Source organism: Protopterus annectens, chromosome 4.part0 (genome assembly GCF_019279795.1).
Source record: "Protopterus annectens isolate FY-2018-M chromosome 4.part0, PAN1.0, whole genome shotgun sequence".
Lineage (NCBI taxonomy): Eukaryota > Metazoa > Chordata > Ceratodontiformes > Protopteridae > Protopterus > Protopterus annectens.
In genome coordinates, this window is record NC_056733.1 from 1,263,357,447 (window position 1) to 1,263,384,783 (window position 27,337).

The 27,337-nt window shown below is 40.5% G+C and overlaps 1 protein-coding gene across 1 annotated transcript in view; it reads right to left on the bottom strand.

Annotated features, from left to right (window-relative positions):
• Positions 1–27,337, bottom strand: part of ARHGAP26 (Rho GTPase activating protein 26) — a 3,815,868-nt gene that overhangs the window by 2,167,559 nt on the left and 1,620,972 nt on the right. Inside the window, exon 10 of the mRNA XM_044069158.1 lies at positions 25,065–25,156. Coding sequence (XP_043925093.1) covers positions 25,065–25,156 — 92 coding nt within the window. The remainder of the gene's footprint in view (positions 1–25,064; positions 25,157–27,337) is intronic.

Sequence of the window (27,337 nt, forward strand, 5' to 3'; positions counted from 1 at the left end):
GCTTCTTTCTGCTGCATTTCTGACACAGCTATTAATAATGAATACACAGGACAGGGCTTGTTGTTCTAGTCTAATAGAGAGTACCACACGCATTTGGGAGGTCTGACAGGATGTGAATTCTGATGTTTATCTATTAAAATGCAGCACATGATTATGGGACTCTTACAGTGTATGACATTTATCAATGTGATAGGCTGTAGTTAATAATTAATAGCAGTATTAGTTGTGATTATAAACTAAGATAAACATTTTAGTCTATGCAGATATGCTTGGGAATGTTTAAAAATAACACACAACTGCCACAGAACGATGCTGTTACACATCGACAAGAACTGAATACAAAACTTTGACCCAGACACAGTATTACACTATGAAAGGCAGAGTTAATGACAATACAGATAGACAATCCCTAATCGAATTTCAGAATTTTTAGAAGCCTCAGACAACAAATTGCAAAAACAGCTTAATTAGGATTCAAATTTTACAATTAATGTTTACTGCTAGTAGTAGGTGACAAGGCACCACTGAAACTATACTGCATTGTGTAAACCTTGTATGCTGTGTATGAAGAATTGAAAGAACTCATGTTTCAAAATTCAGGTGCACATTTATTTAATGTAAGAATCAAGATTGTTGGAACTGCTAACTGATCCCCCTCCACACCCACACCCACCCACTCCCACACACACACACACACACACACACACACACCACTCGCACATACGCACACTCACTCGCATGCACACTCACACACAGGGTGTAATTAGAAGGTTCAGGTTTGGATCATGGAATGTGACCTTCATCAGCAAGTTGTAGTCAGATGTCTGATGATGGGCCAGGAACAGGATTCTTAGCTGGCAAGTAGTGCTACAGCAGGCAGCCTTCTTAAAGACTTCTTGAAGTGTCATCTGTCTCATTAACATACTACACCTTGTGTGTGCCTGGAGCATTGGCACACCCAAGAATAGTTAACTTATTTTTAGCATCCTTACAACCTGTTGACACTTTCTAGTTAGTAATTGTTAATGTTTTTCAAGGGATGTAACACCAGTAGAGAGCTGCTTCATCAGCACTGTACACTTGTTCAGGACTTAGGTTTTCATCAGATACTATCCTGGCAAATTTGTCAATGTAATTTTTAGCTGTTTCATGATCAGCCAAAGTTTTTTCACCACAGATTTTTAGATATTTTAAACCATTACACTTCTTAATATTTCTGCAGCCAATCTTCTGAATATTGGCAATCACCTTCAATTTTAAGTTCTTCATGATATAATCTTGGTTGTTTCATGACCAACACATCAGTCAGTGGTATATGTTCACTTCTTTGTTTTCGATTCCACTCCATTGACACGCAGTCAAGGTCATCATTTTTTGTCTTATGCAGTATTTTCCTATCTTTCATTAGTTTATGGTTATCACTGTCACTATAAAACATGAGTAACTTGTCCTTATGCTTCTTTAAATCATACACAGTGGTAGTTCCAACATCATGCTCTTCAGTAAGATGCAGCATTGACTCCACCTTCTGCATTATTGATAACAATTGAGGTTTCCTTTTTTCCATTTCTCAGTGTTACCCACTGGAGTATTTTACACATTTTCACAGTGAAATTAAAGATAGAGCAATAAAGGTATCAGTAAGCAGTGAGCAGCAGGTACACTTGCGCACCACTATTAATATGAGAACCAAGGGAGCTGACAAGTGTGCAAAAAAATAAAAAACTTCGGAGTTCAGAGATTTTTGAATTTCAGACTAGGGACTGCCAACCTGTAGTAACTTTCTGTATATATAAAGTATTTTGCCACACAAGTGATAATTCAATAAAGGTGTTTTAAAAAAAAAAAAGCATTTTGCCAAAACTGGCTCCAGTTAGTTAGCTTACATATGTTTTGTTCATTATTGGGGCATTCTGCAGTCTCCCTAATGGACAAAAAAGTTGAATGTTTTCAGATAATGACCAAACGTATTCAGTTATGCTGCACTGCTGATCCATAAAAAGTTTAAAACGTATGTATAAATAAATAAATAAATAAATAAAGTCAGGTGTATTCAGATGCCATGTGGCTGAAAGACTTTAATATCTTTATTGGGTAATTTACTTATTTCCCATAGGCTATGTCAAAGGAGGTTTAAGGTATTATTCACAGCGAAATATCTGGTTTGCCAGGGTCTTTTTGATGTTTTTGCCTAAGAGTTTGTTTTTTCTGTGTGAACTTTTCATTTGCTGTTCTGTTTCTAAAAAACTTTCTATGCAATTCATGGACTAGTCAGTAAAGGACTGTTACTGCATAAAACAAAATATAATACAAATAACTCAGAGAATCTTTAGTGGAATAATTCATGAGGAAATAGGAAAAATCATGCCGGGAGAGAGATAGTGCAAAAGAAAAATTTCAGACAAACATCTAAGCTGAAGACGTAACATGTCAAGTTCAATGAAAATAATGATTTATTTGTTCACAGCTACTAGAAAAAGTGGATTTTTCTATTGGATAAATTGTACGCATAGGCCTATGTATACATGTACATAAAACCTTTAGTCAGTATAGTATGTCAGTATGCAACTTGCAGCCAGGAAATGCAAGTACTGTGCCCAATTTAACAGGCTCCAGTCAATCCAAAGTAAACTGTAGTACTTGGCACACAATAAAGTCAAATTATGCTGTGTTTTGACTTTACAATCTTATTCACACTGTGTTTGTCATAACTTCACACAGCTCTGGGATAGCAAGACGGTGTATAAAAATAAATAAAAGGTAGAATGTCTTGGGATAAGCTGGGTGTGTCTACACAGGAAACAGGGTTTGAAGAGAAAGCATCCGAAAATATCCAAGTGCTCTTCTTTTGAGGAACCAGGAACATTCTGGAGTAAAACCCCTTTCCCACTTTGGAAGGAGAGACAGGTAGAATAGTTCCCTGGTCTATCAGGGACCCAAGAACCTCTGAGAAATGAGGAAGCTGCTCTAGAGGAGGTTGAGGAATCCCTGAAAAAGGAGGGACAGACTTCCACACCATGAAGTAACCCTAATGGACGATGGACAGAACCCAAGAATGTGAGGTGATGAGTTGCCAGTTTGGAAGACAGAGGAAGAGATGAAGGGATAAGAAAACCTGGCCAAGGCTTGGAAGCAAAATGTCAAACAGAAACAGGCTTGTCATAAAAGAAGGTTTCTGATCCACAGGGGCTTAAGAAGACTTTGCAGGGGAAGCTAACCTATCACCCTTCCTGCTTTTAGTGCCCTGATAAGGCTGCCTGAGAATAAAAGCAGCTCTAGTAGGATAGTTCCTATGGAACTTGGAGATAGGGACACAAAAATATCTTTAAGGCCCTGCAAAGCTTTACCTTTTTTCTTGGACAGACAAACATATCAGCAGAAGCAGTCACAATGAGATTGTTATTATCCAAATGAGTTCATATGTTCATAGGTTTATACTAGGCTATCTGCCATAAGGCATTTATAAGCCTAGCCCAAATTTTTGTGGCTTACGCCACCCCTTATATGAAAAACTACTGGAAGTGACAATCCTCAAAAACCTCACAAAACCTGTATCCATCCACTTCCCACTGTCTTCAGGTAATTACTACAGACAAAACCAAGAGTAATGCCTCATGACAGACCCAAAGGCAGCAGCTCTGTAAGAGACAGCAGCAGCATCACAGCTGCACATCATAAGGTGGTGAGCCACCTGACAGGTAGAACCCAAAGCAGATAAAGCAGAAGACTTTCCTTTAGAATCAGGGAGGTCAGAAATAATCTGACAAGTCTAGGCAATCAATCTCAGAGCATGTCTTGTCATGTGGGTCTGTTAATTGATGGCTCTAAAGGCCAAAGTAGAAGCAGTATAGACCTTCTGTCCAATCCTCTCCATTGCCCTGCTATCCTTATCCGAAGGCAGAGGTTTGGAAGAGGGCAAAAGCTTACAAGGTTAGTCAGAGGAGACTGACACCACAGCAGAGTCAGCAGAAGGACACAAATAGGAAGTGACAATCCTCAAAAACCTCACAAAACCTGTCATTTTTCTTTGGAGCAGGGTGATGAGAATCAGGAGTCTTACAGGCAGCTATAAAGGTGTCTAACAGAGCAGCCAACACAGGAGGTACTGCAGAAGGTTTAAGATTGTCCATCTAAAGCAACTCATAATACCTCTTCTGGATATCAGAGACCTGAGAATAATCCCACTTAAAATATCCCATCATTCTGGCTACTGTGTCCCCAAAAGACAATGTCTTCAAAGGAGACTCAGGGATAATGGACTCCTCTTTATCAGAGCCATAAGCCAAAGAAGGCGGCATCTGGGAAGAGTAAGATAAGGGCCCTTCATCAGAATCCAAATCTTCATCTGAGGAATCAGGTTCCCTAGGCCTTTTGGAAGGAGATGAAGTCCAAGGAGGAGTAGGGACAGAAACCCTCTGGGGAGGTTTCAGGGCCATTAAAGCATTAAACAGGCCCTGGGTAAACTCCTGCCACTCTCTTTGAGGGTCTTTAGGCTGTACAGAAGATTGTTTAGTCTTTGTTTTTTTCTTGATAGGGATATCAGCCCTCACAAACACCAGAAGTTCTGAACCCTGAAGAGATCCAATAAGAGTACCGGGAACCTCTTTCCTGACCAGAATCAGTGGAATTTCTCTAGGGCCCTCTCAGCTAATAATCCAGGATTACCCCTCAACATCTGGAGCAGATGCCTAAAAAGCCTCAGAGGAATTGTGAAAGGAAGGATCCATGCCAGCATCCAAGAGGGTCGAGGCAGAGGAATCTGAAGTCAATAACAGATGGCCTAAAGAGCTATCCCCCTGTTCTAGAGAGAAGTCCAGTGGAGGTCAGATAGCCACAGAATCTGTCCAAGATTTATTGGAATTCTTCTTACACAATGGAAGTACCTCAGAGTTAATTGATTCTGCCATGCTACCCTGGGCTAACTGTTTAAGCCTCTGGTTCTTCAGACAAATGGACAGGGAAGAAAACCGGCTTCTAAGAGTCTTAGGCACAAATGCCTTACAAATACTACAGGAAGTATGCTTGTGGGAAGCACCCAAACAAAAACGACACTGTTCACGGTGATCCTTAAGGGGAATATGCCTCCCACACTGACATTTTCCCCTTCTTGGATAACATGAACACCAAGTAATCACAGGAAAAGAAGAACGAAAGGAAAAAAAAAAAACAACGAGGCACTTATGTGATGGCTAGGTATTCATCACAGCAAAGGACAATCAGCGATGATGGCGTTGGGACTGGTGGCAAAGAAGTTGTGGGTAACTGCATCCGTGGTCATTACCAACATGGGCGACTGCTGCTCTACACCAATAGTCAACTTCTCCCTAGTTAGATCCGACCACAAACTAATCACCTTGGATATCCACATCCCTCCCACTCCCCCTGCAAAAGCAAGCACAATGAAAAACTTCTCCAAAGCTAACTTTGGGCTCCTAAAAACAGAGGTGGCTAACTTCACAGCACCCATGCAAATGGAGAATAGTTGCATGACCACCAAATCATACACCAATGCACTGTACAAAGACATACACAAATGCATGGATTTCGCCACACCCAATAGAACCAAGACACTCTCCTCCAAAAAACAGAAGCCAATCAGGTAGTCCCCTGCCATAAACAAACTCCACAACAGAAGGAGGAAACTGATGCAGAATAAGGTCAAGTCTCAAGACTGGAAAAACTCCCTTATCAGCCTCAACAAAAAGTTGAGATCCCTTATCAAATCCGCCAAAGCTAGCTATGAAAACAAAATTGTAGCAGATAGTAAAGACAACCACAAGGCCTTTTACAGTTATGTGGAATCTTCATGGCAATAGCCAGATTTGCTCAGAGCTACTGCACAAGGGTACCTCATATACTGAGCCTACAGATATTCCAATATACTGGCCGACAGATTCAGTGCCAACTTTACCCCTCCCCCCAGAGGACCAATAACAATACCAGTAGATTGCCAGGCACCCAGTATTTTTGCTGCACAGGTTGAAACAGCACTGTCCTTGACCAACAATACAGCTTCTATGGGACCTGACAATATTCCTGGCTGTGCTCTACATGAACTACAGAGTGAACTGGCACCTAACCTGTGTGACCTGTTCAATCACAGCCTCACCTCAGGCTTTGTCCCTACCAAATGGTGCACTGCTACAGTCATCCCTCTCCAGAAAGGAGGAGCGATTACAAACCCTGGGAACTATTGCCCCATTAGCCTGACGAGTCTGATATGCAAAGCTATGGACTGCATTGTCATGGACCTAATAAACAAGGATATAGGGAATCTCCAAACTCTAGATCCCACACAGTTTGGTTTTGTGAAGGGTAGATTATGCCTGCTCAACTTAGTCGACTTATTTGAGTCAGTAAACATAGCTGTGGATTCATATAGCCTACCATACCATTCCCCACTCAGGAATCATAGAAAAACTCACTAAGCTAGGCATCAACCCCTATATCACTAGGTGGGTTGCAAACTGGCTCACAGATAGAACCCACAGTGGGAAAGTAGCTGAGTCCAAGTCAGACTGCTGACCAATCAAGAGTGGAGTCTCACATGGTTCGGTCCTGGGTCCTCTCCTGTTTGTTATCTACTTTTCTGAAGTCCAAGCCAACACGATGGGTCTCTGGCTGACAAAGATCACAGAAGATTGCAAGTTGGGAGCTATTATTAACTCTCCAAGTGATGTTGACATCCTACAGAGACCAACAACTGGTGTCAGAACCATGGCCTTAAGCTCAATGCCAAAAAAATGTGTTGTCATCCCCTTTGGGAAAAAAACAGTTCCCACGAATTACCACATCAATGGTAGTCCACTGAACACAGAAGGAGTTATTAGAGATCTGGGAACGCAGGTTGACAGCAACCTCTCTTTTGACCACCACACTGCCAATGTGGTCAGAAAGTCCTTCTATGTGGCACATCTCATTACTAAGGGTGTTGCATCCAGGAAGAAAGAGGTCATTGTCTCCCTCTACTTTTCCCTTATTAGGCCAATCATCGAGTACAATGCCCTAATTGGCATACACCTCACTAGACACCTGTAACAACTGGAGAAGCTGCAAAAGTACCTCAGAAACAGGATCCTAGGCCTTAAACACTTGTAAACACAATGGAACTGTACACAAACTGATAAAGACCGGAACCAGGACCCAATCCACAAAATATTTATTTTGAGTGCTTTTGTTTTAATGAATGAAAAACTTCATCAGAAATAAATTACACAATTCAACCCAGCTTTTATATGCCCTTCATTTGTCTTCGATTTAAAACATTTGCATTACTAACTGTTTAACTCTTGAAGAACCACATTGCAATATTGAAACATAATTCTAAAACTTGTGTATACACACCAAAATACTATGTATATGTTCTTCCTTATATAAAACATATTTCACTAGCCATCTTCTGAACCATAAACACCAATAAAAAGAGAAAAAACCTATCTCATATGAAACAATGTACTAAAACGCTTTTTGCAATATATAAAAAAAGAAAAAAATAAGCACCCTTCTAACAATATTTTTGCATAAAAAATTCAGCTTTTAATCTAAGAATGGAACTAATGGAAATGGTGCTGTTTAACCCTGGACAGGTACCTGCATTTGTTCGAAGCTGCCACTTTAGTTCCTTGTATTCCAAATAGTCATTAAGTTGTCCAGGGTTGAAAAGCACCATTTCCGTTAGTCCCATTCTTAGGTTAAAAGCTGAATTTTTATGCAATAATATTGTGAGAAGGGTACTTATTTTTTTCTTTTTTTATATATTACAAAAAAGTGTTTTAGTACATTTTTTCATACGCAATCTTTTTTCTCTGTTTACTGGTGTTTATGGTTCATAAGCTGGCAAGTGAAATATGTTTTATGTAAGGAAGAACATATACATAGTATTTTAGTGTGCATGCAAGTTTTACAATTATGTTTCAATATTGCAATGTAGTCCTTAAGCACTTGTCCTATACAGACAGACTCAAAAAACTCCAACTATTCTCTGTCTCATATTGCCTACTTAGAGGCAATCTCTGCTTGACTTACAAAGCCATGTCTGACCCAGCTCTGTTAGAAATGCTACAGCTAAAGAAATCCCAATCCATCTACACCACATACTCCAGAGACCTCAACATCATTGCCACAATCAATAGAACATGCTGGAGGGGCAGGTTCATAACAGAGACTGCCCATGCTATGGAATAGACTTCCCATACATGTCAAGCAGAGCACCTAACTGGCCCTCTTCAAGAGAAATCTTGATGAGTGGATGGGAAATAGAAAATTCACCCCGGGGATCACTCCAGTGGCTCTGCTAGACAGAGGCACTGGGAACTAAGGTCGGGTGGCACGATGCCAGGGTAATCCTATGGGCTGGGCTTGTAAAGGCTCCAGGGCCATTAGCCTAGTGCACACCTATGAACCTATGGACATCACCTTTATGCCCTACGTCCTGTATGGGAAGCATTACTGCGACGAACAACACATACAAGATCTAAAGACTTTTGTATACTGGCCTAACATTGGGATACCCTTGGCAAGTTATCCCGAAGGTGAAGAATACTGCAACAGAGATATAGAAGGACATCAAGAATTCTATACTGGATATATGGGAGACATCGATGGTCAGTGGATTAATTTTGGACAAGGATGATTTGGAATTGTTATGAACAGGATGGAGTGACTCACTGTTTTAGTAAGAAAGGTACTGTGAATGAAAACAATACATCTTATACTGATGTTTTCACGGTTAAATTAGGCTGCTAAAAACTTTGGTCTCTGGTTTAACATTTGAAACTACTCAAAGCATATGATGTGGCGGGCATAACACCTAGGGGTCTCTGAGTGTTAAACGAATAAGAAGTTATGTATTCACCATAACGTTCCATGTTTGTTGTCCATAATCTCGCCTTCATTCTTACTGGTTGGGTTCGGAACACAGCATCTATTCTGACTCGGCCTTTTTACTAAAGCTCGAGAGATTCCACTAGCTCGAGACTATACCCTATCCCATGATGCCTAGAGAAGGTTACCCAGATCTTGTTTGTAAAACAAATTAGAACTCGTATTCCAAAAATAGTGTTAACCATCCATAGCCCAAGTCTTATGAGGCAAATGAACCACAGCACATATGTAACCAATCCAAAATTTCCTCTCGATCCCCCAGGAGTGAAGGTAGGGGGAAGGAGGGTGGGATGCAAGAATGAACTTGAAATTATGGACAACAAACATGGAACATTATGGTGAGTACATAACTTCTTAATGTTATGTTGTCCCATCTCGCCTTCATTCTTGCTGGTTGGGACAGTGTCCCCATTACCTTCTTTCTTGGGTGGATCAAGGGAATAAGATCTTCACAAACCACGATACTTGGACATCAACTAATCCACAAGAAATCCACTAGACCACTGAGTTCCTCTGTACAAAGAGACTTTATTCAGATAAAACGCTTGTTTAAAAACGCTTTTCGTCTGGCAGAATCGTTGGACTTCTTCAGACAAAAGAAAAACATTTGATACCATTCAAATCATGTTTAAATAACCTCCGTCATGTCACCTGATTAATAAATGAAACATTTTAAAGTTACAAATACTTAAAATTATTTAAACTGTTAATATAAAACTTAATATTTTAAAACCAAACATATTGTGTTAGCAGCAACCAGTTAGATCATGCAGGCATAATAATTAGTTCTGATAAAAATGAATATAATGATAATAAATAACATATACAAATTAATCGTGAATGATAAATCAGAAAAACAATATAAAAACAATAAAAAGATTATTATTAATAATAATGAAAAATCACCCATTCCTCCATTTCTAAAACTAGTAATAGGCTAAATTCTCATATTTGCATGATAATTTAAAAAAAAAATATATATATATATATATTTATGTATATAGTTATGTATATAGTTATATAGTTATGCATATAGTTAGTCTATGCACTTCATCTTTCCAAACTTTTTAATTTCAATAAGCACATTATTGAACACTTTTCATTTAATCCCGGGTCCATAGAGCCATTTAATCTAATTTGCCACATTAATTCGATTTTTTCCAATATTAAATTAGATGGACCACCTCTGGTATCTTGATAAACCTGATCTATCACTTTAAATTTGAATCTGTGATCAGGATATATTAAAACATGCCTTGCTAAAGCATTTTCTTCCTTATGTTGGGTTATGCTTCTAAGATGCTCATAAACCCTGTCCCTCAGCCTACGGTCCGTCTTACCTATATAAAAAAAGAGGGACAGGCTTGGCATTTTGCCACATAAACCACCCCTTTAGAGTTACAGTTAAATCTATTTCTCCAATTTAATCTGAAACCATTTATATCTGTCGTGATAAAATGTGATAAAACTGATAAAGTGATAGATCAGGTTTATCAAAATACCAGAGGTGGTCCATCTAATTTAATATTGGAAAAAATAGAATTAATGTGGCAAATTAGATTAAATGCCTATATGGACCCGGGATTAAACGAAAAGTGTTCAATAATGTGCTTATTGAAATTAAAAAGTTTGCAAAGATGAAATACATAGACTAACTATATATATATATTTTTTTTTTTTAATTATCATGCAAATATGAGAATTTAGCCTATTGCTAGTTTTAGAAATGGATGAATGGGTGATTTTTCATTATTATTAATAATAATGTTTCATTTGTTAATCAGGTGACATGACGGAGGTTATTTAAACGTGATTTGAATGGTATCAAACGTTTTTCTTTTGTCTGAAGAAGTCCAACGATTCTGATGGATGGACGAAAAGCATTTTTAAACAAGCGTTTTATCTGAATAAAGTCTTTTTGTACAGAGGAACTCAGTGGTCTTGTGGATTTGTTAGAATAAGCTCTTCAGAACAGTGGAACCAAATGAATCCTGTTCTGGGAGACCACGTCTACTTTCTAATGAGAGATGAAGGTATGAGGATTGACCCATGTGGCTGCAGCACAGATTGAGTCCAAAGGCAATCTGGCCTGAAAAGTGGCCAAAGTCAACATAGCTCTTGTTGAGTGGGCCCTAATCCTGCCTGGTAATTGTTTATGTTGAGAATTATATCCATAGGTTATCGTGTCAGTAAGCCATTTTGATAAAAAAAACTTTTGATATCAGTGGACCTTTCTTGTTATCTGAGAAAGAGATGAATAACTGGTCAGATTTTCTGAATTCTTTTGTTCTATTCAAGAAGAAACATAACTGCCTGTGGACGTCCAACTGGTGTAGCTTATATTCTGCCTTGTTGCCATAATTCGGAAAGAAAACGGGCAGTTCAATGGACTGGTTCAAATTGGTCTCAGAACATACCTTAGGAAGGAATGAAGGATTTCTTCTAATAGAGACTCTATCTTTGTAAAAAAACAAATATGGAGAGTGAATGGACAGAGCTTGAAGTTCTGAAACCCTCCTAGCTGAAGTAATGGCTATCAAGAAGGCTGTTTTTCAGCTCAGAAATTTCAGTTGGCAAGAGAAAGCTGGTTCGTATGGTGGGAGAATCAGAGCAGTCAGCACCAAACTGAGATCCCAAGGAGGTGGTGGTTCCCTTACTGGTGGTCTTAATAAAAAATAACTTCTCAAGAACACTTTGCAAAACCTGAGACACTATTTTTGATCTCATGTCTCCTATGTGGTAATTAGAAATGGCAGTTAATTGTACTCATATGGTAGCTGCTGCTGCTGCTGCGCCTTGATTAAAATTTCTGCTAAGAAGTTGTACTTACAGGGGCTGTGAAGAGGTCAATTCGATTCTTGGAAGCCCAACAAGAAAACCTTTTCCATTTACTAGCATAAAGCTTTCTACGTCTTTGCCTTATGAGATGAAACTAGAATGTGCCTCACAGCTGGGGAAATTTCTGGTAGCCTGGCTAAGACTGGAAGTGGAGCAGCCAAGCTGTCAGTTTGAGGGTTTGAATAGAGGGGGGTGAAGCGTTCCTGACTGATGAGTCAGATCATCTGGTACCCGGTCCAGAATCCACGGTTCTTCTTGGAGATGGGGCCATAGGAAGAGAAACCAGATTTGATGAGGCCAGTATGCAGCAATGAGAATTAACCTGCAACACATCAATTTGGCCTTCTGTAGAACATTGTGGATTAGTGGAAATGGAGGAAAGGCATAAAAATGTCCCAGGGGCCAATCATGAACAAGTGCATCCCTTTACTGACTCCCCCGGAGGGGTGGATTAGGGCAAGGTAGCTGCTGCATTTGGCGTTCATGGGCATGGCAAAAAGGTCACAGCAAGGTTGGCCCCACTTGCAAAAGATTTGGTTTGCAATTTCCTGTTTCAGGGGTCACTCGTGAGGCATTAGAATGGCTCTGCTTAATTTGTCTGCTATCACGTTGGATTTCACCAAGATATGCATTGCAATCAGAAAACGAGAAGAAATTGCCCATTGCCAAACTCTTTTAGCCTCCCGACACAGGGGGTAGGATCTGGTTCCACCTTGTTTGTTGATATACCACACTACGGACATATTGGCCATCTGTATTGCAATCGTACCTGGAGGAAGAGAGCTCTTGAGTGCTTGCAACATCAGAAGCACCGCTCTCATCTCTAGGACATTGATGTGCAAGTGGTACTCGTTTTCCTGCCAAGTTCCCTGGACGGTCTTTCCCAGATAATGCCCCCCCCTATCTGGGCAGCATCCGTGGTCACTGTAACTACAGATTGAGGGACAGTGAACGGTTTGCCTAGGGTTACCTGCGTGGATAGCAGCCACCAGCGTAGGTCCTTCTTGCAGGAGTCTGTGATGAAAATCTTGTGTGACATGGGTAACTCCTGCATGGACCATTGAACAAAGAGTAGCTACTGCAGGACTCTCAAGTTTAGCCATGCTAGAGGTACTAATGTGATTGCAGCTGCCATTGAGCCTAGGATTTTAGAACAAATTTTGCCTGCACCTTCCCTTTTCAGCGCAAGATGGACACCTGATGACACAGTGTCTGTATTCTGTTGTGAGGCAACTTTGCTTCCATGTCTACTATGTTTAAATCTGCTCCTATGCATGTAAATATGCTGTGATGGCAACAAGGCAGATTCTTTGAAATTTATGGTGATGCCTAGTTCCGAGCATAGATGAATGGTGGTGTATCTGGCCTTGGTTAGTAGATGCTCGGTGGTGGCAGTCAGGAGCCAGTAATCCAAGTACGGAAACACCTGGAATCCTAGCCACCTCAGATGAGTCATGACTACTGCCATGCATTTGATAAACACTCTGGAGGCTGTAGTGAGACCAAAGGGCAGAGCTCTGAACTGGTAATGACTGGCTTCCAGCAAGAAGCATAAATATCTCCTGGACTACCTGTCCATTTTTATATGATAGTACGCATCCTGAAGATTGATTGAGCAAATCCAACTGCCTTGTCCCAGAAATGGAGTATAGGCTGCAGTGTCACCATCCGGAACTTTGCTTTCTTCACTGACTTGTTCAGTCTGCTGAGATACAAGACGGGTCTCCATTCCAGTTTTTTTTTTTTTTGTTACTAAAAAGAACCTTGAGTAAGTTCGATCCAATTTGGTCTGTGGGGACTTCTTGGATGACTCTTTTTCTTAGCAACCTTTGTATTTCTAGGGTTGACTGATCCCTTTGACAGGGTGGAATGTCTGGGACTGATCTTGATTGCGGGGGTGGGTTGGAAAAGGGTATAATGTATCCCCTGTCTCTAGGGGGATCCGTAGCCAGAAAAACTTTAACCCAACAACCTTTTCTAACTCTGTCAAAGCAATAAATTGGAATTGCCTAAAAACATTACCTCTAGATAACGCAGTTGCCCACTTCAACTCAACATTCTTAAAAATACTAGACTTCCATGCTCCCTTAAGGACAAAGAGAATAAAAATCAATACTGCCCCTTGGCTTACTAAACACACACTAGCAACCATGCATCACAGAGATAAAGTCTGGGCACACTACCTGAAAAATAAGACCCCTATCTTACACAATGAATACAAAACACTTAGAAATAAAGTAAAAAAGCTCATCATCTCTGATCGACAAAACTACTTCTCCATCCTCCAAAACAGTAACAAAACAAATCCTCAAAAATTCTGGAAAGGTATCTCTACTTTACTTAACCCCAGCAAACCAGGTACCCCCAGCCCAGACCCTAATGCCCCTGATACTGACTTAGCTACCCAATTTAACTCATTCTTTATTGAATCTATTTCCAAATTAACCTCTTCATTCTCTAACAACACCACATTCTCCAATCTACCCCTATCCTCACATACCAACACTCCATCCTGCGCTGCTACCACTCACTCACTCTCATCCACTAACTTCCCACCCTCCACCTCCCACACCAACACTTCATCCTGCACTGCTATCACTCCCTCACTCTCATCCACTAACTTTCCACCCTCCACCTCTCCTCCTACTCTCACTTCCTCCCCATCTTCTCCCCCCCAACACCCCCTCTCCTCACTCCCCACTATTCTCATTAAAACCCATACCCACTTCCACTATAAAAAAACTCCTTCAGAAACTAAAGCCTTGCTCTAATGCTCCTGATAACATCCCATCTTACTTTCTTAGCATAGCTGCTGATGCTACTGCCTACCCCATTAGCATTCTAATCAACCGCTCTATCCAGGAAAGTACAGTTCCACAAATCTGGAAAAAGGCCTTTATCATACCTTTACATAAAGGTGGCAACAATAACAGTGTGACTAATTTCCGCCCCATCGCTATCCTGTCTCCAGTCTCTAAACTCCTAGAAAAGTGTATCCAAATTCAACTCCTACCACATCTTTTAGATAATCACTTACTAACCCCCACACAACATGGTTTTAGACCTGGTCACAGCACTATGACAGCCCTCCTCTCCTTCCTTGAAACTGTAAACAAAGCACGGGACTCTGGACTTATTGTCTCAACCCTACTACTTGACCTCTCTAAGGCCTTTGACACTATATCACACAGCCTGCTTTTAACTAAACTCTCAAAACTTAACCTATCTCCTTCATCATTGAACTGGTTCTCCAGCTACCTATCAAATAGATTTCAAGCAGTAAAATGGAAAAAGGCAACCTCCACATTTCTAAATACCCCAACCGGAGTTCCCCAAGGCTCCATACTAGGTCCCCTCCTCTTTAACATATTCATAAATAATTTCCGTAACTCTATCCCATTTTCAAACATTATCCAATATGCAGATGACTCAACTATTATCTGCTCGGCCTCATCTATCCCTACACTCCTCAAGCTCACTCAAGACGCTTTTTTAACCACAGAGCAATGGATGAAAAGAAACCACCTAGCACTAAACGCCTCTAAAACCAAATTAATGGTGTTCACCCCCTCTAAAGTCACCTATTTCGATAGTAACACATTCTCTATTACTAGTCAAAACAACACACCTCTGGAACTGGTCTCAGAGACCAAATTACTTGGTGTCCAAATTGATAACCAGCTCAAATTCAACTCCCATATACAACTAAATATCAAAAAAACCCATCAAAAACTTGGTATGCTCTATCGGCAAAAGCACTACCTTACACCTGCTACTAAAATCACTCTTTCTACTTCCTTTCTTATCCCCTCACTTCTCTATGGAGCACCACTTCTAACTAACATACAGTCCTCTCTGAAAACACAACTCTCCTCTTGCTATAACAAAATTGCCAAGTTCGCTACCAGCCACAAGTCTTCCACCCACCACTGTTCCTCTCTCCAACAACTACATTGGCTAGAACTACCCAAGCATCTCACCTATACTCAACTAACTCTTGCACACAAGCTAATCTTCAACCCCTCCCTCTGTCCCTCCCTGTCTTCTACCTTTAAAATGCATCTACCCAATAGAGTATTAAGGTCTAACAACCAAAATCTATTAGAAGTCTACAAACCAACTCGTCCCCAGGCAAAATCTTCTATCACATGGTTTAGCACGCCTCTGGAACTCCCTACCTCCATCAATTGCACCACCTCCAATCATTTTTCTTTCAAAAAATCCCTTCATTCATATCTAGTATCCCAGTGGGAATGCTCTTGCTTTCACCCCACATAATTAACACTGGTAATTTCCATCTTCCTTTCCTTCCCCTATCTACACCTGCAATATTTCCTTAGAATTCCTCCTATCTCATACACTCTTGTGTTACTGTATCCACTAGAATACATCACACTGTACCCTTTACATGTAAGATTGCTGATATGTAACCGCATTTCTCATTAAGTACCTTGAAACATTCCTTCTTTGTTTGTACCACCTGTATGCTACATTACTAGTTGTATTATTTGTAAAAGTTTTCAGCTCTAGTTTGTACTAGCTGTATTGTTTCCTCTAATACTATGTAATTGTTTGTTTGAATCTCTTACTCTTGTATAATTATCATGATTAACCGATTGTAACTTTGATTGTTTGGAGCTTTTCTCCCCAGGACTCCATTGAAAATGGGTTCTTCTTGGCCCAATGGACTATCCTGGTAAACCAACAGAAAATAAATAAATAAATAAAATAAATAAATAAATATCCCCTGGATATTATCGACTGTATCCATTGGTCTTGAGTGATGTTGAGCCAGGCTTTGGGGTACAGTGATAGTCTTCCCCTGACTGCCTCCAGAGGTAGGCAGATGAGCCTCCTTTCAAAAGCCCTGGAAGGGTCTGCCAGAGAACGCATCTCTGTCACCCTGATTTTGAAGACCCCCTCTACTGCAAGATTGGCATCTTCCATTATTATTTCCCCCTCTGCCCCAGGGGGAAAAGTCACCACGTGTGTCTGGTGAAGCTCTTTAGGTTTTACAGAACCACATTTTACCGCCCTTCTGGCCTTTGGAATGAGGCCTGGTAGGGATGGAAAAACGTACTCCCACGGCAGACAGAGTTTTACCTTCTTGTTCGCACCTGGTCAGAGTCTCTTTAACTTTTGGCCCGAACAAGGACAAGCATCAAAAGGGGCATTTATAAACGAAGATGAAGGGTTCAGCAAACTTGCAAAGGTGCATCCGGGAATGTCTCCTCAGAGCTATTCCTGTGCCTGCTGCCCTACTCACTCCATCAGCTGCATAGAGAGTTGACCACAGAACTCAAAGTTGTAAGCTGAGATGTCACCTTGTCTGACACCCCTGCAGCTGTATAACCTTGGAGGGTATCACCTAGCTCCTTCAGAAGATCTCTCTGTAGTCTGGTGAAATGAGTTAAGTAGTTCAGCGACCTGAGTGTAAAGTCTTCTGATGAGAACATATGCTTCCCATATCTAGCCATCGTTCAAGATTCCTTATTCGGTGGATGGACAGATTAAGTTTCCACTAACTCCTTTTTTGTGGCCTCCGCCACCACCATAGCATCTACTGGGACATATTTGGACAAGAATTGCCTATCAGATGGAGCAGTTATAAATTTGTTGGGCCACCTTGGAACAGGTTCCACCAATTCCGGAGACACCCATGCCTTTCGACTGACTACATCAAGCAGCTGATCGAAGGACGGAGACACCCAAGAGGTGGAGGGTCAAGATCCAAATGCCTCCAGGTACACAGATTCATCTTCAGAAAGGGTAAGGGACTTCCAGCTGCCTCTCTCCCTTGGGATCCCTAGGATGTCTGAAAAGGAGACATCCTCAGAGGGTGACTGTGGGGACTCTTCTGAGTCCTCTAAATCCATATCCAATGTGACAGACTCCTCAGGGGAGTCTAGATGTTTCCTCTTACAGGTTCTCTTCTGAGGGACCTCCCCAGAGGAATCTTCTGCAGAAGTTTCAGAAGAGAGTGACTCACCCAATGGGACATCCTGGGGGGGGGGGGGGGTGGTACAGAGGCAGACGCCGGCACTTAGGTCCATAGGTTGGTACTAGGCTATCAGCCCCAGGGCCTATACAAGCCTAGCCATAACAATTCCCTGGCTATTTCTTCCCACACTATTTACTTCCCTGGAACCCTGTCTAGCAGGGTGACTGACGTGATCCCCAGGGTGAATTTCCTTTCTCCCATCCAACAGTCAAGGTTCCTTTTGAAGAGGGCCAAAGAGACACTCTGCTTGACATGTATGGGCAATCTATTCCAGAGTCTGGGGAGCCTCTGGGTCAGGAACCTATCCCTCCAGCATGTTTTGTTTATTGTGATGACAAGGTTTAGATCCCTGGAGTGTGTGGCTATGAGGGATTGGGATTTCTTTAAGTGTAGCATGTCCAACAGCTCTGGGTTTGACATGGCCTTGTATGTTAAGCAGAGATCGCCTCTGAGTAGACGATATGCGACAGAGTATAGCTGGTGTTTTTTAAGGCGGTCAGAGTAGGGCATCTGCTTTAGGCCTGTGATTCTTTTAGTGAGGTATTTCTGCGGCCTTTTCAGTTGTTGCAGATGTCTTGAGAGGTACATACCAAACGGGGCGTTGTATTCTATAATGAGTCTAATGAGGGATGAGTACAGTGGAACAACGACCTCCTTTTTTTCTGGATGAAAAGCCCTTAGTGATGAGGTGTGCCACATAGAAGGATTTCCTGACTGTTGTGGCAATGTGGTTATCGAAGGTGAGACCACTGTCCACCTGTGTCCCTAAGTCTCTTATCACACTTTCGGTGTTTAGTGTACTGCCACCTATATGGTAATTCACAGGTACATGCTTTTTCCCAAAGGGGATAACTATACATTTCTTGGCATTGAGCTTGAGCCCATGGCTCTGGCACCAAGCATCTGTTTTGTAGAGTATCCACATCATTTGGGGATTCAATAATGGCTCCCAGTTTGCAGTCATCTGCAAATGTTGTTAGCCAGAGTCCCTTAGTGTTGGCCTATACTTCAGAGAAGTAGATGCCAAACAAGAGCGGTCCCAGGACAGAACCCTGAGGTTCTGGAGCTGGATTTTGAGTCCAGGATGTTTGTTCCAGGATGCCGGATACTACACAGTTCTTCAACATTTTACAATATATCCAATTATAATCTCGTAGGTCATGTGCACTTTGGCTGGAAAGGCATTATACACCAAAAATCTGCATTGGCCTGGGTTATTAGCCTGGAATACTGGTTAAATCCATTGCCTTGGTTTTAGTACTCTTCTTTTATATCTTACTGAACATGCATTACCAATTTCTCTATTCTGACAATGAATGTTAATTGCAGTCAGAAGGAACAGCAATGGGGGCATATTTTTTGCCTCATTTATGGTGATCTTTTATTGGTTATCTTGTAGAATGACTCATTTCCAACACCAGCCACAGATATCTACATTTATTACAAGGATATCTGGCAAAGACATTTAGATGTACGCTGGTTGATGTGGAAATCTGATGAATATTCTTGAAATAATTTGTGCGCTATTTAAAAGACAAGTGGGAGATGCAGTTTCATTTCACATATGATTTAGGGCAGGCTTCCCTTTTGGATAGTTTGGCAAAAAAAAAAAATAGAATAATGGTAGATTAAGTACCTATCTTTTTAGATGAGAGTTTCATCTAAATTCTTTACTGGAACTAACCAATTGTTATCCTCCATATTATTCATATTCTTGTAACTCAATATTACATAAGTAAAAGGAACTGTTCTTCATTACATGACTTCTGATATTTTTCTACAGATTTAAGTCAAAAGTTTTTAGAGAGAGATTACTGTTGTTGTTTTTAATGCCCAAAGAAGGGCTGATTTAAAAGACAGGAGGGTACTTTTGAAATAGGTTGGTAAGATAGTGGGTACTGTATTTCCAAAGTGATATGTTTTGTCATAATTTTTGAAGGTAAAATTACAATGTTTTGTAATTTTATTCAAAATCATTGAAATGTTTTATTAATTAATAGGGAGGTTGTGAAGCTTTGTTCTCTAAATGTAATTTACTAATAGACTAGGATGATCAACTGGTAGTATGTTAAATCATTATAAGAAAGGCACCAGTGCTACAGATGGTAAACAATGTTCTTTGGATGGTACTAAAAGACAGGGTTGTTCACCATGCAGTCATTATTTTGCATGTAAAGTTACAGTAAAGAGCAAAAACTTACAACTGTTGATGTAGCTATGGCATAAATCAGACTACTTACATAAAATACAGATATGGTATATGAAACAATCAGCCAACTGGGGCCTACAGCTAGCCACCAAAACAATATGCCTACAGCACAAGACTTACAGAATAAAACATTTTAAATTTAAAAAAGCTCTCTTTTCCAGGGCCTGATGTACTTCTCTTGAATAAGACATGCTGGAGGGACAGATTTGTCTCCAAGCGACTGCCACGTCATTGGAATAGGCTGCCAGTTCATGTAAAGCAGACCACCTCTATGACACTGTTCAAAAGGAACCTGGACAAGTGGATGGGGCACTGTAAATTCTTACTGGGAATAGCACCCACAACTCTCCTGGACATGGGCAGTCATTGCTAAATACAGTCCTGGGTATTGACTAGAGTATCTATCGTATTACATTGGGATGACACAACTAAGGTTGAAATGACATCTGGGTCGATAACCTAGTAACCTCCTATGATTGTATGAGATTTCTCTCTTCCAGTCACTATAAAAAGCTGGAAATACTGAGCATACGGTACTTTGCTGGTAGATTTATTTACTTGCATCAGCTGCTGCTTAGCGTGTGTGTATGTGTGTTTGTGTGCATGTGCGTGTGCATGTGTGTGTGTGTAATTAGTTTTATTTCTGATAATCAAGCCAGATGACTTCAGCTGAGAAGCCATCATTTGCTAAGCTAAAAACAGAAGTCAGAAGCACTGTCTGGTTCAGTGACTTGCTCAGAGCCACACTTGACAACAGGAAGAAGCTCACTAAGGGCTTACAACCTTAATCCTGTGCACTGCCTGCCAGACAAAAACACACTTCTTCATTGTCAAATAAATCACTGAAGGTTAAATGTCTCTGAACTTTACAGTTAGTCACTAGAGTTTTACAGTCTGACCAAGCAGTAACTGTATTTGTGCGTCTGTATAAATACTCAAGTCATGCTCCCCAGGATTCGACTCATAACTAATAAATTAGAATAGCGGGATAATGCTGCTTTTTCTGTTTTCAGGAGTGTGGGGTTCATATCACTGCTTGCTTTTTTACACGAGTCTAGCAATTGCAACAGTGGGTTACAGGATACAGGATGTGTAGGGTTGGCACCTTCCTTCATGGTTAAAACTGGAGTAAAGCCACACCCCTCATTTCACTAGTAACCCCAACCACCCCCTCTCCTGCCCACATTCCACCCATTTTGTGACATCATGATGACATCACTCAACAGGGAACGCCCTCTTTTTGCATTCCTGCTGCCTGCTTTTGGCTGATTTACTATGCTTTTCTGTATATAAAAAAAAAAAAAAAAAAAAAAAAGCATAGTAAATCAGCCGATTTACAAACTCTGATAGTCCTTTTCCTTTTTGAAACAGAATACCGAAGTTTGTACAATGTTTTCCAGACTACCGGAGAATCAGTTTGATTTCCGGATAGTCTGGAAAACAAACGGAAGAGTGGCAACCCTAAGGATGTGAGATGTACTTCTTCTGGTACAGAGTTTGATTTTCTAAGTCCTCATTTGCCTACTGTGTGACTGAGCAAGTCACTTAACCAGACAGTGCTTTGGGGTAACTCTAGATTTGGGCCAGGCCTCTCAATGGTTCCCTGGACTGCAAACCTAGTAGCTAGCTAATCATAAACAAGAGTGGCTATGGTGTAAAGGAAGGAAACTGATTACAGTAAACAGGAGCATCATCATATGAGCCATGTTCTTGGTTATAATCCTTGGTTTTATTGAATGCTGACAATGTGTTTATTGAACTGTGAATAAATTTGAAGGCATGAAGTCTGAGTTTAATGTTAATACTTTAACTATGAATACCCTTTTTTAATTTAGCTTGCTTTTTGCAGGCATGTAGGTAAGAAATGCACTGTTTGGGCTACAATAGTCTGACTACCCTACCACCTACTGCAGATGAGTACGTCTATGAGCTGTTAAAGAGCTGCATCCTGTACTACATGGTTTGATCTCCTCAGCCTTTATTTGTCTTCCATGTGAGTCTGACCAAGTTATTTTACTAGACTGTACTCCTGGGTTGCTCCTGAATAGGAACACTTGTGTCTAGTGGCTGCCCCAGTCTGTTAACGAATGTGTTGCTCATTTGTCTTTTGAATTCCTGCAACCTTTACAGTCACTAATTAATATTTCACGCCATATTTTTGATTATGAATCCTGTCATGTGTCTTATAGTTTAATGGCTTGCGAGAAACATTTTCAGTTAATGTGAGTTTCAAGAAAAGAGAAGTTTACTGTTTGTCTTGCTTTCAATGTGAGAGTGTTTTTTTTTTTTATTTTATTTTTTTGGAAAATAGTTATCAGTGTTTTTGCTGTAAATTTTGAAATAACAGTTTTAAATGATATCCAAATCTCTGTAACAATTGTAAATGCAAATAAGAAATAGTATGCATACTGATAGGTTTGAATAATGTTTATGGTAACTGGGGAGAGACAACCAAGTATTGGGATATTAATATGGCTGGTGGGAGCCTGGTTCATTGCCAAGTATAGGGCCCCATTTGACCATGATCCATTTCTGTTGACTCTGGAGGTGCATGCTGCAACAAAACAGAATTATCACCCATTCAGGTGGGTCATAACTGTTGTGAGTGATATCAGTGGGGATAGCTATTATAGCTATTTTTGATGACAAGGAAGATAAAGGTATTTATAAAATGAGGTGTAGGTGTCTTGCAAACACGTAAGCCTCCCCAAAATACAGTATCTTGTAAGCAGTAATGTTTCAGATTTTTGTATGACTTGTGCATTGCTGATCAAAAGCTGCTGTACCTTATATTCTCTCTAATTATGTAGCTTTCTTCATTACACTAAACAATTAATTAATTAATTTGTTAACAGTCCTCAATTGTGTAATCTAGTCTAAACATGCTGCATTTTAGTAATACATATTTCTGTAGTACCTTCTTACAGCCTCTGGCAATGGGGTGACATTTGTCAGGTCTTTCAGTCTGTATCACTTAGTGTGATGATAAGAACGGTCTGATCTTCTGCATCCTTTATGCAGTAATTCTTGCATGTTACTGTGACGTAGTCTTCTCTCCAAGATCAGATTGTAAAGGATTTATGTGTTTAATTAAAAACTGCTACTCTGTCTGGACGTTATTTCTTAAAGTGCTGCTTCCTGTGCCGAGGGTGCAGGGTTTGAACCCTTACATCTTCATGGTCCTAAAAATGTATGTGCAGGGGCCACCAGTGCCACCAATGACCAAGGTGTCAAGGACAGGAAAAAGAGCAAAGTAGTCAATGATTTTGCCACCAATAATACTGTTAAAGAGGGTGATGATCAATGACCCAGCTGAAGCACAATGACAGGTGGCAAATGAGTCAGGACCTGAGTAAGATTCACAAAGTCAGAGATGCAGCAGTTGTCTTACCTTTGCTAGTTGCGCCAATTAATGCCAGGCCTGTAGTGATCCTAATGATGTGTACAAAAAGTGAAACCCGGTGGAACACAACTAGTACTTTGTGACAGTCAGCTGGTCAGAAGACATAATCAATCTCATGTAATAGCTGTATCAATTAATCTCAATGCTTGCAGATATCCCAGTGACCTGTATAAACAGTGAAACCTAGTGAAACACTAATGGTATAATGCCCCTCCCAGGCATCTAACCAGAAGACATAATGTACATCAATAATATCACTGGGTTTGCAGACAGTCTCCAGACAGCAATGATGCCCCAGTCAATGATAATAATTACAACTTAGTCTCTACAGCAGAACTGTTCTTGGGGGAAAAACTCTGACATTTGGCAAGCTAATAAGGGACTCCTGGAATTTAAAACAAAGTCACTGGAAAAACTAAAGCTTCCTGGACTTCAAGAAATTCTGTGAAGTCTTTTTTTTTTAAAAAAGAGCCTTGTGCTCAGAACAGAAGTCTGGCACTCTGGCAAACCAAAGCATTTAGAAGATTCTTACTGTTTTAAAAAAGAAAAGCATGTCTACACATCAGAATGACTGTTAAATGTGAATACATAACAGATATCACAATCTGTGACCTTACAGCCTAAGTGATCATGTAAGCCAATTATGTCTGTGCAAAGAAAATGCTTACTGGTGGCTAAGGGCTTTGACATCAAGTATGTTACACTTTACACGTAAACAAGATGGGAAACAATCATCAGCTGGAAAGTTACAAAAAAAAAGCACAAGCTTTTTTTTGTTTCTTGAATCACAGCAGTGATATGTATGTACTCAGGGAGAAAGGAAGAACGATCTAGAAATTATCTTTCATTTTGGGTCATGAGGGAACTAGATACCCCCGGACACTTAAGAGTCAAAAGGTAGAGAACTAATCATGGACAGGCCACCAGTCCGCTGAACACCACATGTACAAAGCACTCACATATGTAGGCATCTGCAGAACTGTTAATTCACCTAAAACAGGTTTTGGGATCTGTGAAGAAACCATTGCTCTCAGCAAGAACATGCAAAGACCCAGGGATGACATACAAACTGCACAGAAGGCAACTCAGTTTGGAACCAAACTGGAAAACTAAATGCCCTGAGGCAGCAATGCTAATCAATGCAATGTTGTGCAGAGATGGCAATCGAAACTCAGAAGCTGCCCTCAATAAAAATTTCTGACAATTTTGCTCACCTGTTTTTCCATATAAAACACATTTACAAATATCAGCAATGTTATATAATTTATTTTACTACTTAAAATTGCTTTACATAATGGTTCAAGGTTACAAACAATCTCAAATGCAAGAGACTGACAAGATTGAGCCCACATGATCAAATGTTTTAACCCTGAAAAAGGCAAAAAAAACCCCCGCAGTATGCATATTTTGCAGCCCTTCCTACCTATACATTCCAACTCTGAGATCACATCACAACAGGGAAAGGATCAATAGCCTGATCCCCGCTGCAGGCCAGGTTTCAGCAAAAGAAACAGTGTTCCACTTCTTTTTGATGGTTCACGGTTACAAGATTTGAGCTTGTGGGTTTGGCTCTTGTCAGTTTTGTGCATTTCATATTTTGATTCTATAAGAGGGTGACTTACTCCCTCAGAGCTTCACTATAAGGTAATCATAAAAACCTAACAAATCAAATTATATAAAAATCAGTTTAGTGCATACCATATTGTTAAAATTAAGAAAACAAAACTCACCTGTCATCAGCTTCAACATCAAAACAGAATCGCTTCTCTATAGAGTCAGTTTTCCGTCTTATGCAAGATTTAAGGGTGAAAACCTCATCCACCTGAAAAAGAATACCTGTTTATTACACCTTCCTCTGTATTATTATGTGTTAGAAGAAACTGAATAGTTTAAAATGGGAGTAAGTCAGAAGTTTACAGCATGAATGCTCAACATTGAAAACTGCAAACATTCTTGGGCAAATACATCTGTGTATATAACATTTTTGATACTGCAGTATCTCAGAGCATTTCCTTTTTTGTGAGGTACATAATTAGTTTGGAGTATGTCAGGTGATTTGCTCCATGCTTTAAAATTGCTAAAGTGAGTTTCTGTTTTTTGCTGTGTTAAATGCAATTTGCCCATTAGCATTTGGACTTTTTTGTGTGCTGGAACATTTGAGAGATTCTGTCATGCAACTATTTGTAAAAAAAAAGGTTATGTACTCACCATAACATTCCATCTGTGTTGTCTATCTTCATTCAGCCTTGACTGATGGGTTTGGTTCCAACGTCAGAACCAAGTCAGCCATTACTACAGCTCGCAACAGCCAAAAACTCTCGAGCTTCAGCTCTACCCAGAATCCCTCTCTATTACCGTAGGGTGAGGTTACAGAAAATATATCTAAACATATAAATTATATGTGTGTGTGTGTATATATATATATATATATATATATATATATATATATATATATATATATATATATATAGCTATTGGCCCTATGGCCTACATAAACCTAGCCAAAAGGTACCCTGCCTTTCGCAACCCAAGAAAATTATTTTCCTGTGCCACTGTCAAGCAGAGTCACAAAAGTGATCCTTGGGGTGAACTTCCTAACACCCATCCAATCATCAAGATTTTTCTTGAAGAGTGCTAATGAGGAGCTTTGTTTGATATAAATAGGTAGTTTGTTCCAGAGTATGGGCAGTCTCTGGGACAGGAATCTATCCCTCCAGCAAGTTCTGTTTATTGTGGTGACAAGGTTTAGGTCCCTAGAGCATGTAGCTCGGAGGGATTGGGATTTCTTTAAGTGGAGCATGTCCAAAAGCTCTGGGTTTGGCATAGTTTTGTGTGTTAGGCAGAGATCGCCTCTGAGTAGGCGATATGCGACGGAGTAAAGCTGGAGTTTTTTGAGACGGTCTGTGTAGGGCATCTGTTTGAGGCCAGTAATCCTATTTGTGAGGTATTTCTGCAGCCTTTCCAGTTGTTGTAGATGTCTTGTGAAGTACACACCAAAAGGAGCGTTGTACTCTATAATGCGTCTAATGAGTGACGAGTAGAGGGGAACAATGACCTTTTTTTTCCTGGATGAGAAACATTCTGTGATGAGGTGTGCCAAGTATAAGGATTTCCTGACTACTGTGATGATGTGATTATCAAAGGAGAGACTATTGTCCACCTGTGTCCCAAGGTCTCTTATCACACTTTCGGTGTTAAGCAGACTACTGCCTATGTGGTAGTTCATGGGTACAGAGTTTTTACCAAAAGGGATGACAATAAACTTTTTGGCATTGAGCTTGAGGCCATGGCTTTGACACCAGGCATCTGTCTCAGTGAGGCAATTTTGTAGGATGTCCACATCTTTTGGAGTTTTGATTATGGCTCCTAGTTTGCAGTCATCTGCGAACTTCGTTAGCCAAAGACCTTCTATGTTAGCCTGTACTTCAGAGAAGTAGATAACCAAAAAGGAGAGGACCCAGGACAGAACCCTGTGGTACTCCACTTGTCACTGGTCTCAAGTTGGATTTGGAGTCTGCTACTTTCACAGTGTGGGTTCTGTCAGTGAGCCAGTTGGCAACCCATCTTGTGACACAGGGATTTATACCTAGTTTATTGAGTTTATCTATAATTCCAAAGTGGGGGATGGTGTTGAAAGCCTTGGTGAGATCTAGATAGGCTGTGTGAACCACCTTACCCTCATCTACAGCTTTGGTGACCGCTTCAAAGAAGGCTATCAGGTTTAGGAGACATGACCTGCCTTTTACAAACCCGAACTGTGTGGAGTCTTGAGGTTGGAGATTACCAATGTCATTGTTTATAGGTTCCATGATGATACGTTCCATAGCCTTGCAGACCAGGCTCATCAGGCTAATGGGGCGGCAGTTTCCAGGGTCCGTGGTAGCGCCCCCTTTGTGGAGTGGGATAACAGTCACTGTGCACCATTCAGTGGGCACACAGCCTGAGGTGAGGCTATGATTGAACATGGTACTTAGGTGGGGTGCCAGTTTGTTCTGTAGTTCAT